The sequence below is a fragment of the Callorhinus ursinus genome, unplaced genomic scaffold (assembly GCF_003265705.2).
Source record: "Callorhinus ursinus isolate GAN/ISIS: 27379988/994484 unplaced genomic scaffold, GSC_fseal_2.0 scaffold12, whole genome shotgun sequence".
Taxonomy (NCBI): domain Eukaryota; kingdom Metazoa; phylum Chordata; class Mammalia; order Carnivora; family Otariidae; genus Callorhinus; species Callorhinus ursinus.
Window position 1 is genome coordinate 15,852,205 of NW_027397074.1, and position 20,699 is coordinate 15,872,903.

Below are 20,699 nucleotides of genomic sequence, written 5' to 3' on the forward strand. Positions count from 1 at the left end.
TGTTTCTTTTGTTTCCCTTCAGTTGTCCCTCATTCCTTCTCTTTTTTGGATGTGGAGTGAGGCATCCCTTCCATGCTTTACTGCTAGACTAATTGCCTTCCTAAAATCATTCTTTTTGTTCTCATTGCTTGTCATTCCCTGGATTTAAACTTTGAGTTATGTGCTCAGTCCACCCTCTGCACTTGCTGAGCATCTCCCTTCTCACACTCTTCTTGAGTGATCCAGAACTATATTACCAGGATTCAGACCCAGTCTTAAGAAATGATGGGGCACTTTTACAGGTATAGTAAGAGTAAAACTTGCCTCAGAGGCTTGCCGTAAAATTATTCCTGGGTACATGTGTGTTGGAGCGGGAGGGATTAGAGCAACTGACAATTGGGTGTGTTAATAGAAGGTATCCCCATGAGAGAGACTCTGTAACCTTGGGCTGCGACTTTGTTGTTCAAATTCATTGTTGTTTGTTCACTGCTTAGTGCTGTGCCTGATGCATACTTGATGCTCAGCAAATATTTATGGTCTGCCTTTGTTTTAATTTTCTGTCTCAAAGATGAAAAAAAGTTCTGTGGCCATTCATGTTACTGATTTTATGTACTTGAAAAAATTTTTTTAATTTTAATTTTTATCTTTTTTTAAAGATTTATTATTTTTAAAATACATTTTTATTTATTTACTTGACAGAGAGAGCGAGAGAGCACAAGCAGGGGGAGCAGCAGAGGGAGAGGGAAAAGCAGGCTCTCCGTTGAGCAGGGAGCCTGATGCGGGGCTCGATCCCAGGACCCCAGAACCATGACCTGAGCCAAAGGCAGACACTTAACCGACTGAGCCACCTAGGCACCCCTGTACTTTTTTTTTTAAAGATTTTATTTATTTATCTATTTGAGAAAGAGAACAGGGTGGAGGGGAGGAGCAGAGGGAGAGGGACAAGCAAACTCTGTGCTGAGTGCAGAGCCCAACACGGGGCTCAGTCCCACCAACCCAAGATCATGACCTGAGCCAAAATCAAGAGTCAGACTCTCAACTGACTGAGCCACCCAGGTGCTCCTAATTTTATGTACTTTCGATGTATTTCCAACAATTACAGTATTTCTTTCTTTCAGATTATTAAAATGTTTTGTTGGGACAGCATGGGCTTCCCTCCACATCTTTGCCTTCTCTGTGACACCTTCCTCCCCCATTTCTTCTTGTTAACCCATCAGAGACACCTGTATATAGTATGCCCACCTTCTGTGAGGATCCCATCACTGTGAGCATCTGAACTAAAATAGCTGTCCCTCTTGCTTTAGGTTTGAGGCAGGGTTTATTAGGAAAGGCAGGGCCATGATGGTGAGGAGGAAGAACACCAGAGATAGCAGTGGGAACTCGGACGCTGGTTGGCATACAGACATCCCACCACCTAAGGCCGCCTTGCAGTCCCTCTGCCATTTTAATCACTGTGACAAAATCACTCATGTCAGTTTATAGCCTCATCTCTCGCAATAAAAATAAATCCAAGCTATTTAACCCTTGTGTGTGACTTTATTCACCAGAGTTTGCCATTTGGTGCCTGGAGCTGCATTTTCTTTAAGACAATGATGCTTGTCTTCTGGGAGAGTGACATGTAGTATTTTTGATGGATATGAACTCAGATGACAAATTCAAACAAGGGGTTCCCTTGATATTTGTTCTTGGAATTTTGATTTTTTTTTTAAACTGGGGTTTTAAACTAAGTACAATATTTTTTTTTTGCTTTAAGTCCCAGATACTTTCTTGTCTATTTTTTCATTTTTTTCTCCAGTTTTTGCCACCATTTTATGGCCTAACAAGTTAATATAAAATATTTACTTTATTTCTTAGGAAGTAGATATTACCTACATAGGACTCTTACTCCATGAAATCTCCATGGTGCTAAAAGACCCCCACATCTGATTTAAATCAGAAAAAACACCGCTAGCGAATAGTTCCTTTAGTATAAGTAGAGACCCCAGGGAGGGATGGCACTCTGAGCTGTTTTGAAGCACATACATGGTAGTGTGAATGAAGGATCTGAAAGGGTTAAGACCAGAAAGGAAAGTGAAGGCATAGGATGGTGAGGAAGTCCCACATCAAAATCTTAGGATCAAGTAGCTGGCCTGTAGAAATGAACTCTAGCAGTTCTCATGACTTCAGCTGACCCATTGTAATCTCAGGAACAAAATTGTGTATATTTTAATTGTATATATATTTTTAATAAGAGCTTTATTGGGTTATAATTTGCATACCACAGAATTCACCCATTTAGCAATGGTTTACAAATCACAATATTATTAGTATATTCACACAGTCATGCAGCCACCCCCACTGTCAATGTTAAAACATTTTCTTTTTTTATTTTATTTTATTTATTTATTTGACAGAGAGAGACACAGCAAGACAGGGAACACAAGCAGAGGGAGTGGGAGAGGGAGAAGCCGGCTTTCCACGGAGCAGGGAGCCCGATGCGGAGCTCGATCCCAGGACCCTGGGATCATGACCTGAGCTGAAGGCAGACGCTTAACGACTGAGCCACCCAGGCGCCCCAGTGTTAAAACATTTTTATCATCTCGGGGCACCTGAGTGGTGTAGTCGGTTAAGCGTCCCAGCTCTTGGTTTCAGCTCATGTCGTGATCTCAGGGTCATGAGATTGAGCCTGCTTTGGGCTCTGTGCTCAGCTGAGTCTGCTTAAGAATCTCCCTCTCTCTTTGCCCCTCCTCTCTGGACTCTTCATTTGGACAGCTCTGGTTTAAAAGGTTTTAAATAATTTATTATTTATTTTAGAGAGAGAGAGAGATTAAGAGAAAGTGTGTGAGGAGCATGGGGCGAGGGGCAAAGGGAGTGGGGGAGAGAATCTCAAGCAGACTGTGCTGAGCATGGAGCCCCATCTCACAACACTGAGATCATGAATGAGCCAAAATCAAGAATCCAGCGCTAACCCACTGAGCCACCCAGAAACCCCTTTACAAGGTTTTAGAAAGTTGAGTCAATATGAACCTCCCTGCAGCTTTCAGCCATTAATTTTTATTTCTTGTAGTTTTTCTGGCCACAGTAGTAGAGACATTTCCACATGTGTGTTATTCATCCCTTAGCTGTTAATGTGGCGTCTACAAAATTGATCATGTGAAGGTGCTTGTGAAAATTTCTTTAGGATATGGGCGCATGGGTGGCTCAGTCGTTGGGCATCTGCCTTCGGCCCAGGTCACAATCCTAGAGTCCTGGAATCGAGTCCCACGTTGGGCTCCCTGCTTGGTGGGAAGCCTGCTTCTCCCTCTTCCACTCCCCCTGCTTGTGTTCCCTCTCTTGCTGTGTCTCTTTCTGTCAAACAAATAAATAAATAAAATCTTCAAAAAAAATTTCTTTAGGACAACTTTTGTTATTTTTTTTAATTTAAAAAAGCTCCTGTTGGGTGCCTGGGTGGCTCAGTTGGTTAAGCGCCTGCCTTTGGCTCAGGTCATGATCCTGGAGTCCCAGGATCGAGTCCCACATCGGGCTCCCTGCTCAGCGGGGAGTCTGCTTCTCCCTCTGATCCTCCCTCCTCTCACGTGCTCTCTCTCTCTCTTTCTCTCTCTCTCAAATAAAGTCTTAAAAAAAAAGCTCCTGTTTTGAAATAGTTCAAACATACAAAAAATGTAGATAGAATAATGTGATAGACACTCTTGTACTCACTGTACAGAATCAACACAAATTTAATAGTTTTTTTTTTTAAAGAAATAAACATTATAGATTCAGTTGATACTCTCCTGCCTTCAATTTCCTCATCCTTCTCAGGGGAAATCATTATCTTGCAATTAGTGTGCATCTTTCCTGGCTTTTTTATACTTTACATAAATATTTATCCATAAACAATATATATTACTATTTTGTGTATTTTGTACATGCACATATTTGGTATCATATATATTCTTTTGCTACTTCTCAACATTGATTTTTCAATTTCTTGTGCTGGTACAGGTAAAATAATTGAATTTTTTCCTTTTTATTCTTGTCTGCCTTTCTGTGTTATAAACTTACCATCATTTATTTCTTTTTATGTTAATAGTATTTACTGATTGTTTTCAAGTTTTTGCTCTTATAACCAGTGTTTGCCATTGATAGAGTTTCTGTGGGTCATATATTTTGATGTGAAATTGTTGATTCTTAGGGTTTGTGCATTCTCAACATTATGTAGAGACATAATGCCAGATTATATAGTGATACACCAGTTTATACTCCACCAGCAGTGCATGAGAATTTCTCCATCTTCGTAATCATTTGGAACCCTAAGACTTAAAAACTTATAAACATGGATGTGAATGGTGTCTAATTATTTTACTTTCCATTTCCCTGATGACTAATGAGATTGAGTGCCTTTGGTGATCATATTTCTTCCTCTAAATAGTCTATTTATATACTTCCCCCATTTTTCTGTTGGGGTATTTGTCTTTTTCTTACTAATGTATGGCATTTTAAATATATTCTGGGTTCTTTTCTATCATTGGTTATTGCAAATACTTTTAAAAATTATTATGGCTTAGCCATTCTCATGGTTTCTTGTTGCAAAATTAAGAATTTTTTTGTTATGCATATCAGTTCATTATGGTTCTTTGTGTATTACTTTACTACTGTAAAATTCATGATTTTCTAAGAACATGTCTTAATTTTTAGTGAAATAAGCCCCTATATAGTTTAATTTAATTTAATTTATTTATTTGTCAGAGATTGAGAGAGAGAGAGAGAGAGAGAGAGAGCACAAGCAGGGGGAGCGGCAGAAGGAGAAGCAGGCCCCCTGCTCAGCAAGGAGCCCAATGCTGGACCTGATCCCAGGAGCCTGGGATCATGACCTGAGCCGAAGGCAGATGCTTAACCGACTAAGCCATCCAGGTGTCCCGTTCCCTATATAGTTTTTAAAATATTATAGGATAGTGATTAAGAGTTGGAGGGCCTGAATTAGGCTGCATGCTTTCAAAACCTGCCTTTGCCACCAGCTCACTGTGTGAACTTGGCACACATTTAACTTTTTACACCAATTAAGAATAGTACTTAGCTCATATGTTGTTGTGAGGATTAAAGGAGATAATACACATAAAGCTTGTGGCTGAACATTTGGCATATAGGAAGAGCTCAGTAAATGTTAGCTCCTTTTTTTTTTTTTTAGCTTCCATAATGATTATTTCTTGGTATGAAATCAGTGCCCAGTTTCTTGTGTACAGAAATCACTGGGTTTCTTGGATTGTTTCACGAGAGCTGTGGTTCCTTTCAACTGTTCCAGGAGGGTAGGACAGTTTGGACCCTGGTGGTAATGCTGGGTTCCAGCTTTGGCGTCATTGAATTCTTCCAGGGAATTTAACAGAACAAGTTAATCTTGTTTTTTTTTTTTAAACTGAATTAAAGTTGACATAATGTTACCTTAGTTTTAGGTGTTCAACGTAGTGATTTCACAAGTCTATACACTATGCTGTGCTTACCCCAAGGGTAGCTAACATCTTGCAAGGGTAACTAACATCTGTCACCATACAAGGCTATTACAATATCATTGACTATATTCTCTGTGCTGTGTGATTTTGTTTCCATAATATTAGTTCAGACATCAGGTGGGATTTGTTTTCTTAAAATTGAATGAGTAACAGTGCAGCCTCCTTACTTTGGGATGGGAGGCCTGAAGGGAAAGCAGGACACAAAGAGGCTAACAGGCAGTGGGATTAAAGGTCGGACTCTGGGTTCCTAAACCAGGCTGAGTGTTGGAATCTGTATATAGAACTGGATGAGAGGATAAGATGCTCTATTTTAATAGCTTGTTTTATTTTCTTTTTTAAAAAACATGTTTTATGCTGTGAATTGGGCAAGACTGTTGAATCACAGATCTGTACCTCTGAAACAAATAATGCAACATATGTTAAGAAAAAAGAAAAAGAAGAAGATAGCAGGAGGGGAAGAATGAAGGGGAGTAAGTCAGAGGGGGAGACGAACCATGAGAGACGATGGACTCTGAGAAACAAACTGAGGATTCTAGAGGGGAGGGGGGCGGGGGGATGGGTTAGCCTGGTGATGGGTATTAAAGAGGGCACGTTCTGCGTGGAGCACTGAGTGTTATGCACAAACAATGAATCATGGAACACTACATCAAAAACTAACGATGTAATGTATAGTGACTAACATAACAATAAAAAACTTAAAAAAAAAACAAAAAAAACCCATGTTTTACTTGAAGAGCCTGAGAAGGCAAAAATCTAAAGGAACAGACCATTGAGGAAGAAATGGCTCCCAAAATTTTATACAAAATAGCAGTTTTTATAACAAAGTCCATTTTTCTTCTGTGAAAACTTTGCATTTGCAATGCGTTTATGACAACAATCCTAATTTTTAATATAGTTTTTATACTTTATTTTTAAAAATGTTTTAAAGATTTTATTTGAGAGCGAGAGACAGAATGCAAGCAGGGGGAGGAGCAGAGGGGGAAGGATGAGCAGGCTCCGTGCCGAGCACCGAGCCTGACGTGGGGCTCGATCTCACGACCCTGGATCATGAACTGAGCTGAAACCAAGAGTCGGACGCTGAACCAACAAAGCCACCCAGGCTATAAAATTCATGTACCTTTTAGCAGTGGCTTTTAATGCAACTTTTAGTCATTCTCAGTTCTCTTTTTTGTCTTATATTCTGGCTCTTCCCTTTTTATCATTCTGTTGTTTTGGGTCCCATTGTACATAAGCTGTGATCATAAGCCCCTTTGCTGAGCTTCTTGTTGAGATGATTCTGCCCAGCCTTGGACATAACCTTCAGCGCAATGGAAGAACTTCCATTTTCTTGCAGTGGATTTCCACATTTAATAAATATTTTAACACTTAATCAGTCAACCATGTGTTTCTCAATTTCCAACAGTTTTCAACAAACAGTCTTTCCAGAATCTGTTATTTCAAAGATGATTGTGTTATTTCTCTTTCTCAGGAAGTAATTAGGTTAGAAGAAGTCCGTATGCTTCTATTTTAGCATCATATGCTCAGTGCAGAAAGTGTTCAGGGGGAGAAGAACTCCAAGTGCAGATATTGTTGCCAGTGGTAGTAGCACGGTGTGTGTGTGTGTGTGTGTCTGTCTGTCCGTCTGTGTCTGTGTGGAGAGTCTTTGCAGACCATCCCGTCTCCATGGGGCCGGTGGGTCAGTTTTCATTCTCACATTCTACTTGATGAGAGAAACAGCTACGCTTGTCTCTGCACCTTCTAGCCCTGGTGCACTTGGGTATTTTAGTTATGTTTGAGCTATTAATCATGACTTTTTATAGCTCCTGTTCTCTGCAGCGTGTTTTCACTAGAACTAGAGATTCTTGATTTCTCCTTTTGTCATCCTATCTTTGAATAATGAGGGAACAGAGAAGATTGTAAATATTTAATAGACTTTGATTCTTGTTCCTTTTCTTATGAAGTTTAAACTTGCCAGCTTTGCAATTAAAATTTTTCCATTGTTGTTTTTTTTTTTTCAGATTAAGGCTTAATAACGGGTTTGTGTGTGTGTTTAGACGAGAGAGAGAGAAAGAGAGAGAGAGAGGAAAAGAGAGATGGAATTATTTCGTGTGATTATATTTGTGAACTGACATTTTAAAAATTCACTCCACAAATATTGAGGGCCTACTACATGGCAAGCACTGTTCTGGGCCCTTGGGATACATCAGTTAATTAAAAAAAAAAAAACCCAAAAAACCTGATTTGCTTTTTCATGGGACTTATATTCTAGCAGGTAAACATATAATAAATGATAAATTATATGGTGTATTACAAGGTGGTGAGTACTATGGAAAAGGAGGAAAATACAGCATGGTAATGGGGATTGGGAGTACAGGGGTGTGTGGGTATCATAGGTTATCATTTTTAATAGGGTAGTCCACTATGTCTCACAGAGAAGTGACATTGGGAAAAAACTGGAAGGAAGTGGAGAGTAAGCCAGGGATCTATATCAGGAAGAGCATTCCAGGATGAAAGAACAGCCAGTACAATGACCCCAAGACTAGTGTGTCTGTAAATTATGAGTAACAGGGCTGTTACTCCAAAGATTTGTGTTGGAAGGTCTCATTGAAAACTGTACTGGGGTAAATATTTGGAATTATCCATGTGTCTGGCAGTATTTTCAGTTGTATCCTGTGTTCTCAAAGGATTGCATTTTCTCAACAAAGAAGAACATAACGATTACAGATATACCCCCTCCGCCTCCCCACAATATTACGCATTTGGATTCTTCTTTGCAAGACAATATTACTTCCGTGCAGTTAAATGTACTTCTCTTTTATGTTTAAGTACATGCATGGCTATGGTTTTCTTTCTTTGCAGGATGTTTTATTCTGTGTGGTTGGTAGATATTTTTGGTGCTAGCCTGCCGTAACACTTACAAAGTAGTACATAATTTCTGCTGTGCCTAAGAGATGAGACGCATGCTTCCAACCGATCTTTGAACATATCCTGTTTCACAAATGGAGGCAATAGGCCTAAATTGCATTAAGAGAGTTTTGTTAGCTATGTAAGAGGGAAAATAAGATGAGTCAGCATTGGAACAGACCACAAATAGGGCTGAGTCACTGTCTCAAGAACTTATAGAATAGGGCGCCTGGGTGGCTCAGTTGGTTCAGCGACTGCCTTCGGCTTAGGTCATGGTCCTGGAGTCCCGGGATCGAGTCCCACATCGGGCTCCCTGCTGAGCGGGGAGTCTGCTTCTCCCTCTGACCCTCTTCCCTCTCGTGCTCTCTCTCTTAAATAAATAAATAAAATCTTTAAAAAAAAAAGAACTTACAGAATAGGCTCAACAATCATTTTTTCAAAATAGTTTTTTTTTCCTTTAAAGATTTATTTATTTACTTACTTATTTGAGAGAGAGAGAGAGAGAGAGAGAGAGCATGACCAGGAGAAGCAGAGGGAGAGGGAGAGAATCTCAAGCAGACTCTGTGCTGCGTGCAGAGCCCAAGCCCAATGAGGGGCTCAGTCTCACAACTATGAGATCACGACTGAGCTGAAACCAAGAGTTGGTTGCTTAACAGACTACGCCACCCAGGGACACCTCAAAATAGTTTTGAATAGATACTTTTTTCCTAACAGGTGGGAAACGAATCAGTTAAGTCACTGAGTTTCCCTAAAACTCTTAAGTCCCATCTTTCTCCCTCTGTCCTATAGGTAATGTGTATTTCAAGTCATGTAGACAAATGACTACCACACTCACTAACAAATATCGGTTGAATAAATTGGGCATGGAATATGGGTCAGAAATTTTCAAGGACCATCAGTAGAATGAACATGCTAAGAATGGTTATACCCTCTTTAACAACGATAGTGTTTGTAACCACTAGAGAACTAAAAGAAGCCAATAAAATAGTTTAAACTAAATGAAAGCAACCTTTATTATGGTTATATTCCTGAGAGCTCCTTCTTGTTTTCAGCTAATTCCAATTTGCAAAATAACTTTTATTTATATTATTGTCAGAGGACAGTTATCGTGTTTATTTTAAACTTGTAAGTGAGCACATACTTTGTGCCAAGCAAAGTGCTAAGTGTTGGGAATACATGGGCAGTTGGTACAGAGAGTGAAGGGTGATGTAGCCGTAAGGCATGGACCTCAGAGAGGGATGGAGGAATTGTCATCTGGAAGTGACAACGGGAAGCTCGAGAACAATTCTGAGTCCTGGATGTGAAACAAAATTCGATTTACATGTGCTCAGACTTGTGCTACCCATGTGATACAATGATAGACAGCACTGATGGAGCGAGACTGTTCTGTGCACCTTACACATACTCAGTCTTCCCAGCAGTCCTGAGGTTGGGACTGTTGTTCCCATTTACGCAATGGAGGAACTGAGGCACAGGGAGTTTAAATAACTTGTGCAAGATCATTAACTTGGGGAAGGGGTGGAGGTAGAATTTGAGACAGGAAATTTGGCTGTAGAATCTAGGGTCTTAGCTAGTACCCTCTGCAGCTTTTCATAAGAAACTACGCACAGTTTTAAAACAGAGGGAAACTCTTGGGGCACCTGGGTGACTCAGTCATTAAACGTCTGCCTTCGGCTCAGGCCATGATCCTGGTGTCCTGGGATTGAGCCCCGCATCGGGCTTCCTGCTCGGCTGGAAGCCTGCTTCTCCCTCTCCCACTCCCCCTGCTTGTGTTCCTGTTCTATCTCTCTCTCTCTCTGTCAAATAAAAAAATAAAATCTTAAAAAAAAAACACAACAAAACAGAGGGAAACTCTTTAGGATAAAACACGTTAGTGCTGGATTATTCCCTTATATAATAGTAAAGTATCCTTGTAGACAATTAAAATCTGTGGACAGAGACTGTATTTCCTCTGAGTCTTCTGTGGTTCTCCTGGAGTCCCCTGCCCATGGAAGGAGTTCGGGAGGTGGTGGCGGTATGGAGATGGTAGACCCTTGCAGGGAAGGCCAGAGACGGAGAAAGCGGATGGCTCCGTGGCAGTTCTCTGAGGATGCTGACAATGGGGAACATTTGCTTCATTTGTTTCTGAGCAACAACCATTAAAAAAACTATCATAAAATGGACAGAAAGGCTGTGCCCAGGTTGTTTCCTTTGTAAAAGAGAATCAAGATGTCTTGCAGAAATCCTTTCTTTAACCCAACATGTCAAATGTACGAAGCCCTCATTAAGCTCTAATTTGTGCTCCATAGAGGCAACGGCTAGAGAGTTTGTTCAGCTTCGTATCAAAACACATCCGCAGCACAGAGACCCAGGGCATTTATGGAACATCAAAAACCATCCAGTGCCCTTGCATGTGTGCTCCTTTGTTAAGGCCAAGAGTTTAAACAGAGGGAAGAAAAAATGGCTCTGCTCTAGCTGGTGGCTCCCCAGCTCCACCAGCCCACCCTAAGGAGGCCATGGCTGCTTGTAACTCTGCTTCCTTATCCTTTCTGTTCTTACAGAGAGAGAGTCACATTCTACCATGCCTTTTTTTTTTTTAAGATTTTATTTATTTATTTGACAGATTGAGAGCACAAGCAGGTGGAATAGCAGGCAGAGGGAGAGGGAGAAGCAGGCTCCCCGCCGAGCAGGGAGCCTGATGCGGGGCTCGATCCCAGGACTCTGGCATCATGACCCGAGCCGAAGGCAGTTGCTTAACCAACTGAGCCACTCATGCCTTTGATATGAAGTTGTTTCTAGCAAGGGCCGAATGTATGCCAGTGAAGAAAAGAGTGGTGGGACTAAGAATTTTATTGCTTTTTATATTTAGATACAAAGTCATAAAAATAATTGGAAATCTCCAATATTATGTTGTGTTTTTTTTTTCTTGCATGAATTTATGTTTCAGGGCCAAAGGATACTCTATGCTTGATTCTGACTTTATATCATCAGACACCGTGTGCTTGTCCTAGTCTCAAAGACCCTTTAGTGATGATCTGTGTCTTATCTCCCTCTTGTAGGGCAGCAGGTATTCCTTTTATTCAGGCTTTTTGGAGTCAGACTCACCAACTTATAGACTTTGCTTGTATCTAGTAGTAATTACTTTCTAGGTTACAGTTGGCTACAAACTTTCCTTGCCATGACGTGTATACACACATGCACAGAAATGCACATGAAAACCTTATTGGATGTACAGCGGATAATAGGACTTGCTTTGTTGAGCTTTTCTGTCTCTCCTAATAACAGTATCTTTTAGAATTTCTTGCTTTCAGAGATTATTTACAGTCAATATATTTATAGAAGGCATTTCACTTTTCTAGGGAAAGTGTTTAGTGCTAAAGATTAGGTGACAAGAATGATCTATTTATTGCTAGGGCTAATAGTGACTGGCTCCAATAAATGAAAAAAGTGCAAGTAAAATTTCTGGAGTTTCTTTCATTACCCTTCTTCAACAGAATAATTTCATTATTTTGTTACCTCTTTGATTTTTCCTAGTAACATGTTTGAAAAATTGTACTTACTTAATCTCTTTAGATTTTGATGCTTTTGACTATAGACTAGATACATGTAAGTCAGCACACATAACAAAAATTTTCTTATGGGGTGTTTGTGTTTTCTCTCAAACATGCATCATGGATGGATTCTGAAAGTTTTCCTGTAATGTAAGGGCAAGGAGTTATTCTTCAAAGCACCTTGGAGACTTCAGCTGGTAGTATATGGAAAGCCCTTCGGTTTAAGAACCTGGGGGGCAGACTCATGTCATACTGAATCTTTGAAACAGCTTCTTGCTGTGTTCTGACCTATGAGTGCCTGGGAAAATTCCATGGTTTTGAGACATGGTTTCCTCCGAGATGGCTGGTAATGTTTTCTTTTTCTCTCTTTCATACAAATTTGCATTTCTTCCTTTCATTCCTAGTTGTCTTCAGATAGCTAGTGTGTTCTTCATATCAATCTTCATTCTAGCTACTTGAGAAACAAACAAACAAAAAAGAAATGTTTTTGCAGGGGTTCTTGTCTCTCAAATTTTCTCATTTGGTGTCCTAATGAAGAAAGCCCTTAGTGGGTGACTGTCAAGTTATAGATGAAAAACATCTTCTGAATATCTTTGCCATTAGAAACTTACTGCCTTTTTTTTTTCTTCTTTTAAGTGGGAGCTTTGTTCTTGCAATATTTTACTGGATTATTTCTTCACTATGTTCTTGGACATAGTGAATTTGTGGACAGTTGAGATATGTTAGGAAGTTAGGAATCTGGTCCTCTTGAAGTTTAGCGTATGTATGTATAAGTTTATGTTTATGTGTAAGCAGAAAGCCCTCCAGAGTTATGTAGTTTTAGTCTTTAGTTCTAGAAGAGAAAAATCCTTTTTATCCCATGTGAATTTGCTTCCCAAGGAAAATGCTATGGAATTCCTATGTGCCAGCTATTCATCATGGGATTTTGTTCAGTGTTATTTCTGATTTTTCTTTCCTTGAATGCTTGGAGCTGGCCCTTTAGTGGAAATGAGTCATAGCTCTCGACGTCTCTAATATCTTTGTAAGAGATGAAATTAAGCAAGCAAGCAAACAAAAGTCCATTGACATGCCAGCACTGAGTGAAGTGAATCTTGATGTGAAGAACTCACCATTCTTAATTTTATTCTTTGGACTTGGCCTGTTTCCGATGTTGCCTCCAGGAGAGACTGTGACCCAGCTGGCAAGAGACAACCCTTATTTCGAGGCCTGCTTTTAAAATGATCTGACTTAGAGCCGAACTGACTAGTTACTCTTTTGATAATGTAATAGCTTAACGGTTTACTGATTTTCCCTCCTCTGCTCTTTTTTACTTTTTACTTAGCTTTCAGTAGTTACATTATTCTTTGTAACACGCTTTTATAGACTTTCACCATAAACAACAATTTTAAAGTGTTTTTCTCATGGCATTCTATAATTAATACTTTTTTCAGTTCACATGTGGGGGAAAGCAAGATAAAGTATAGGAAGGTTTCGTAACTCACTCTTAAATATCAAGTCGCTAGTGGGGCCAGGAAGACCTGTCATCTTTCTCCCCAACTTTTTTGCAGTAAGGAAGAGCATCCTTTGTCCAGGGCTGATTCATCTTTTGTCTGCTGATTTTGTTGCAACCAAACGTTGGGGTTCCGTTCACTCAGATTTAATTACAGCTCAATAGCACTACATATTATATTGTTCTCAGGCTACTAAAGATCTTAAAGTCCTGCTACGAGTAAGCATTTCTTGTTCAGGCTTTAAATGAAGGCCTAGTAATGGGCGGTTAATGGCCAAGATGATGGAGAGACAGATTTTTCAGAAGATAGCTGGAGCATAAATAGGTAATGAGGCTGCCTGACTTCCTGAATGAAGATGAGACCATCAGAGCTGGTGCCTGTGTCAGCACAGTCTCTCTGCCTCTAGCTGTGGGAGCAGGGGCCACTGGAGATAAGGACCCTTGGCCACCAGGGAATCACAGCCTTTAGGGCTTCCAGTGCCACCAGAACTGGAAGCGTCAGCCAGGCGAATTCAGAGAGTGCTTGTCAACAACTCATTAAAGTAAGTCTTTTTTCTTTTTTTTTCTTTTTGTGATGTATACGGCTTCACCTAGAGGTTCCTAGGTGCAGAGATTTATATGGCATAATATCTGCCCTTGGGTCATCCATCCCAAAACAAGGGTATGTCCTATCAGTTGAACATATTTTCCTCAATTGTAAAATTTTTCACATCAAATAAAGTCAGTGCAAGAACTGGCATTTGAGTTGGAGAGCAAATTCAACTACAGGGGAAAACCATGGGAACTGGTTATGCATTAGGCTCACACATGTTAGCTCTGCACAGAATTCCACTTCATGGAATTATTTTCCTATCTTAACCCCTTAGCCAGGGAAACACTATCCTGCTGATGTGGCCCCAACAAATTGTAGAATGAGGAATCTTAGTGTTAATAGATGTGTCTCTTTGAGCTCCTTTGTCAGAAGTTCACATAAGGCCGTGGAGTAATTACAGTGAAATTATGGTGATTTTTCAATTGGTCTTTTCTGTTGTAGAAAAAAAAGGGATAATATATGCAAGTGATCATTGGTATTTTGTTTTTTACTGAGCTCAGATGTACACTTGTATTTTTTTTTTTTTTTTAACTAACTTGAAGCAATCAAAGAGCAAAGAAGTATTTAGGATGCGGAAAAGCTAAAGATTCTGTTACATGCATTAAAGACTTCTTTCTAGGATGCCTGGGTGGCTCAGTTGGTTAAGCGACTGCCTTCGGCTCAGGTCATGATCCTGGAGTCCTGGGATCGAGTTCCACATCCGGCTTCCTGCTCAGCAGGGAGTCTGCTTCTCCCTCTGACCCTCTTCCCTCTAGTGCTTTCTATCTCTCATTCTCTCTCTCTCTCAAATAAATAAATAAAATCTTAAAAAAAAAAGACTTCTTTCTAATAATGTTAATTACTTTCACAGTTACTGGGTTACACAATGCCATTTGACTGGTAATACTCCCACCCATTGGTATTCATTGATTCATTATTCAAGCTGGGCTTAACTAAAAACCCAAACTTCCTTGTCTTTCTCTCTCTGTCAAAGTTCTGATTCTCCCATGAAAGTTTTAGTGTCAACTTAGCTTTAAAAAAATGGTTGTGAATAATGCAGTCTTGAAAAGTTCATTGTACTTATTTGATCTTTGGGATATGTAGGTTGGCCCTGGTTCATGGGCCCTAGGAGATGCAAGGAGAAAAAGGCTGCCAGGAGGCAAAATGCACAGGAGCATGGAGTTATGTGAGCTTCACATTTAAATTTCAGCTGTTACCATGAATAATAAATAGGCCTCAATCTGGGAATTTATAGCAGGTTCTTCTGGTCCTAAAATTCTGTGACTCATTTTTGAAATTTGAAATTAAAATTATCCTTACATAATTTTATTCATTTATTAAGTTTTCTTGCCATCTGGATAGTTATTTTATATCTTCCCATGTTTTTCCCTCAATCTTTTGTTTCACAGCTCCTTTCGATGTCAGCCTCAGTCCTTAAAACACACGCATACACTCACACACTTTACCATGTCTGTGTAACTTTTTTTCATTAAAAGATGGATTTCCATGTCTACTTTTAAACTAATTCTTAATTTCGTAGGTTTTAATCAAATTTGCCTCAGAACATGTGCTCTGTGTCAGATGTGGTAACGCTATTGACTTTTCTGGTGAAAACAGAGTTCTAAACATTGTTTTTCATCATTTAATTTCATTTCATATGCTTTAAAAATGCTCTTTAGAGCATTTTAATGACTCTAAAAATGTTCCTATTATAATATTACTCCTAAGAACTCAGTAAAACCTGCAAGCACCTCCAAGTTGCAGAATGAAAGCTGGGATGAAGCGTGCTGTGAACAGCCTCTTCTACCAAGAAGTGTGACTTTGCAAATGACATTTGCCCACAATGGCCTCTTTCCTTATTTGTAAGATAAAGATGTTGTATTATATGAGCTTTAAGAGTTTTCTCCATATTATTGTATGATACTGAAGCGTTTGATTAATAGTTTTCAAAATTGCAAGTCATTTTTTTTTTTTTTTAAGATTTTATCTATTTGAGAGAAAGAGAGAGAGAGAGAGAACACGAGCTGGGTAAGGGGCAGAGGGAGAAGCAGACTCCTCGCTGAGCAGGGATCCCAATGCGGGGCTCGATTCCCAGACTGCAGGATCATGACCTGAGCTGAAGGCAGATATTTAACCAACTGAGCCACCCAGATGCCCCCAAAATCGCAAATCATTCTTATGTAGTAATTTGAAAGAATGCATTTCTGCAAAATTATGCTTTTTACATATCTCTGAGAGCCATTACTACCTTTTAACATTCAAATGAAAGTTAATAAGTATTAGAATTTTTGTTTGGCAATATATGTTAGCATACCTCCTCCCCCCAAAGAGGAAAATCCTGATATATATTAGTTCTCTCTTCTCAAACATTTCCTTTTCCTTTGAACTAAAAAGGCAGGATCTAAGATTAACTTTCTGAGAACCATCCTGGCTCCCATTGATGGTGTTGGCTAAGAAGCTAGATTGTTAATATAGCATGAAGTCAGTTAAATTCTACTTAATTGTTCCTCCAGGATAACCTAAAGACATAAACGTGTTTGTTCTCTTTGGCCTGCTTTTTAAGTCAAACATGGGGAAGGCAGATTCTGGAAAGAGAGAAGGCCACACAGAATGCAAGGATGCCATGCTAACATTTATTTTAGCAGTCACCACTGCAAGTTTGGTTTGGCTGGGCAGCCTTGTGTTTGGAGTTTGATCCTTGTGCCTTCGTGGATGTCTGAGCTACAGCTGTGAGCGCCTTGGTTTTAACCAATCCATGTAGGAGAATGACATTGAACCACTGGTGAAATCAGCTCTTTATGGGAACTGCTTTTCTAAATGTTGAGGAACATTGCCAGTGATGCTGTATTGGTTTCCCATTGCTGCTGTAATAATTACCACAAACTTAAATTATAAAACAACAAAAATTAATTTTCTTACAGTTCTGGAGATTAGAAGCCTGGAATGGGTTTTACAAAGCTAAGATGCAGGTGTTGGCAATACTGTGTTCCTCTAGGGGAGAGTTGTTCCTTGCCTTTTCCAGTATCTAGAGGCTCCCAGTATTCATTGACATATGGCTTTTGCCTCACCTTATTCTAATTTCTATTTTCATTATCACATCTCCTTCTCTGACCCTTCTAAGACTCTGGTCTTACAAATTGGGCCCCCCTGGATAACCCAGGATAATCTCTCCATTTCAAGATCCTTAAATTCATCACATATGCAAATTCCCTTTTGCTATGTAAGGTAACATGTTCATAGGTCCCGGGGATTAGAGTGTGGGCATCCATAGGGTCATTATTCTGTCTACTACAGATTCCTTTTAGTCATTCATGTGTCACCTAGATGCCAGTTCCTTCCAAAGCCTTCCAGGACCACCTAGAATCCCATCCACCCTGGTCTTCTGTTTACCTTATTTTTTTAAATCTGGGAATACTGTATTTATTTTCTCAGTTTATTTTTTATTGTTCATCTTCTGTCATTTTGTTTGTCACTTTCTGTGTCTTGCCCCTAGAAAATGAGCTCCACTAACAGAGAAACATGGTCTATTTTCTTCACCAAATCAGAATAGTTCCCAGCACTTGCTAGACTCTCAGAAGATATTTGTTGAGTGAATCACTCTGTATACAGACTAAGGAAGCTTGCTTTAGATTAAAACAATATTAATATACTGTTGTTCCTATTACTATCAATAATGCAAACTTTTTTTACTAAACAGCAGTAAAACATTGCTGTCAGTAGATTTGAATTTAAGTAATGCGTTTCTCTTTGGGACACATGCAAGATCAATAAAATAAGATATGAGATGTTTTAAAACTGAAGCTGCAGGAAAAACAAAATGTAAGAATTAGATGAAATTAATATAAACAGTAAGTATCTTGCTGAAAAAGAATGGTAATGTTATCTTGATCCCTACACTGAATCAGGATACCATGATGAGTAACATGGGGCCTCTGCCCGGTTCAACCCCATTAAGTACCAAGAAAGAATGGAGAGAAGAGAGGTTTTCATGGAGACATCAGTGCTGGGAAGCAGCGCTTTCCTCAGGCTGTTCCAAAACATGGTTGTTAGCACTTCTGGAAACTCAGAAAGCTTTTAGACAAAAGTAAAGACATTATCCACTGACGTGGCGTTAAGAACAACCTTGATGGAAGGAGTGCATTTCTGTAAGCAGGTAATTTATAGCTGTTCCATTGTTGTTTGTTTATGTATCCAGGTGACTGATAAAATAAACCCTCAAATGAGTCAATCAGGAAATACTTACTGAGTACCTGATGCTGGTCAGTCCTGAGGCCCTCATATCATAGTGAACAGTATTGAGGAGGAGGAGAGAAGGAGATTGGAAAATACTGGGAAGACTTCAAGGAAGAGGAGTGTTTAGACTGAACTGTCTCCTCCAAAATTCCTGTGTTGAAGCGTTAACCCCTGCTGTGACTCTGGAGATAAGGCCTTTACAGCCATAACTGAGGTTAAATGAGGTCATTAGGGTGGGCCAGGTGTAGAGAAGAGGCCACGTGAGGACAGTGAAAAGCCAAGGAGAGAGGTCCCAGGAGAGTCCAAATCTGCCTACCCCTTGATCTTGTAGTTCCAGCCTCTAGCCTTACTATGAGAAAGTAAATTTCAGTTGTTGAGGCCTCCTAGTCTGTGGTACTTTGTTAGGACAGCCCTAAGAGGTTGATACAAAGAGGAGCTTGAGCTACATCTTGAAGGATGGATAGGGGCCATTTCTGGGAAGTGGCCTTAGTGAAGATCATTATCCAAGGATCTGGTTCAGAAAGGCACTCCACAGAAGTGATGAATGAAAGCCACAAAAAAAGTTGGAATGCACCCAGCTTGATGAATTAAAGAGAAGGGAGAACTGACCATGGATAGGGTACGGGTGGGTCCTTGGGGACTTGTGTGCCATTCTGTCTGGGGTGGGGAGAGGTGTCTGTGGAGGATCTTGATATCCAGGGAGAGAAAGTTTGTATTTGGTACAGTAGAAAATCTGGGGCTTACATTTGGATTTTGGTAAAGAGTCAATTTTAGATCAGGGAGAATATGATCTGTGGCAGATATGGGAATAAAGAGTAAGATGTGGCTTCAAAAATTATAAAAAGGAAAAAAAGCCAGAGTTTGGTGATAGCCTGGGTGTTACCTGGGAAGAACCAAGAGTTAAAGTTGAATGGTTAATGAAATAATGAGGCTGAGAGGTATCCAAATAGTTCTTCATTCTTGGGATTCAGTTGGAATGTATTAGCAACTGAGGTATGACATTCTCTTACCCCTACTTCTTTCAAATACTTTAAAGATAAGAATTGTTTTTTCTTTCCAGAAAGCTTTATTATTATTAATTAAGCTCTCTCTCTCTCCTTTCACCTAATACCATAAACTTACTATGTGTGAAAATCCCAGGGATGATTGAGGTGCCCTTAATGGCCCTCAGAATCCTAGGATGTTTCTTTTTTTAAGATGTGCTGGTTCTCTGGGAACAGTAACACCATCTACCTCACATACTACTTAAATACGGTTGCTCAGATGGTTTTTATCTATAAAATAGATAATAGATAAATAGATTCTTTTATTCTCATGTTGGAAGTGTACATGTTTATTTTAGAAATTTTGGATACTAGAGAAACATAAACAAAAAACTTAATTCATAATCCTACTGCTTAGCTGTAGCTACAGTTAATATTTGGAGAATCAAGCAGAATAAATGGTTTTGTTCCCTTCTCTTCAGTTAATGCACATGATTATTCAATATGTTAATATTAGTGTTATTGGTAACATTACTTTTTTTTTTAGAGTCCCTTGTGATTTTTCTCTGGGAGTTCCTAGACTAGCATAAGAAATAGTGATTTTTTTTCCCAAACAAATTTTCATAGGCGATATTTTTAGTAGATAGCAGAGATTCAGTTTTGCTCTAAGAAGATGTGGAAACCTCTATAAAATTATGTTTGGCAAATTAGAACTGAAATATTAAAGTATGTATTTCAGGTAGGATGAAAAATTTTTTTTGGAGATTTAGATATCTTCCTTGTTATTATTTTACTCTTGAATTGAACATATTTTTCCCTCCTTTTTAATGTACAAAGTTTAAATTTAAAGGGAGCCAGTCATTTAATATAGAGTAAAATGAATGTAGTCTTCTTGGAAATGAACTGTTTAGCCATTTGAGATAAACCAGAAAGGTAGGGTACTTAACCTCTGGGATGAGGTGGTGCTTTACTTCAGATTGGTGAATGCTTGGCATATAAGAAGGTGTGGATTTTACTTTTTCTTCATTTAATCACCATGTTGAATCGGTTTTCTAATTTATAATATTATAAACCTTTCTGAATCATCATAAGAAATGCTTATTGTCTGATTGCTATGGCTGAATAATAAGTACCTTTTATCTTTTTGATATTGCAGTTGACTCATGTTGACCAGGCAAGCTTCCAGGTTGATGCCTTTGGAACATCCTTTATTCTTGATGTCGTGCTAAACCAGTAAGTCTTGGTTCAGCTGTACTTCATTTTGTCAGATACACATTCAATCCACTTTTATAACCTTTTGTAAGGTTTTGTTTCCTTACTATATGTTACGTCATCTTCCCCTATCCATTAAATGACTACATTTAAAACTTTTGTATCTATTGATTGTAAGTTATGAAGTCTGGCAAATAACAGGAAATGGATATCCATTTGAAATTGAACAGCTGTAACAGATTTAAGAAGCTAATGTGGAGGGCAAGACTTACTCTAATATTTTGCATAAGAATATATCTGACCTAAGTTCCTATGAATGCAGTAAATTGGGAATATAATATTTTGGGTATTAAA

At 39.2% G+C, this 20,699-nt stretch overlaps 1 protein-coding gene across 18 annotated transcripts in view; it reads left to right on the plus strand.

Moving 5' to 3' along the window:
* The window catches only part of ADAM22 (ADAM metallopeptidase domain 22), a 213,146-nt gene that overhangs the window by 14,214 nt on the left and 178,233 nt on the right, over nt 1-20,699 (plus strand). For all 18 annotated transcript variants that reach the window (XM_073898755.1, XM_073898756.1, XM_073898759.1 and 15 more), the window contains exon 3: nt 20,290-20,366. In XM_073898755.1, the coding sequence (XP_073754856.1) occupies nt 20,290-20,366 (77 nt within the window). The remainder of the gene's footprint in view (nt 1-20,289; nt 20,367-20,699) is intronic.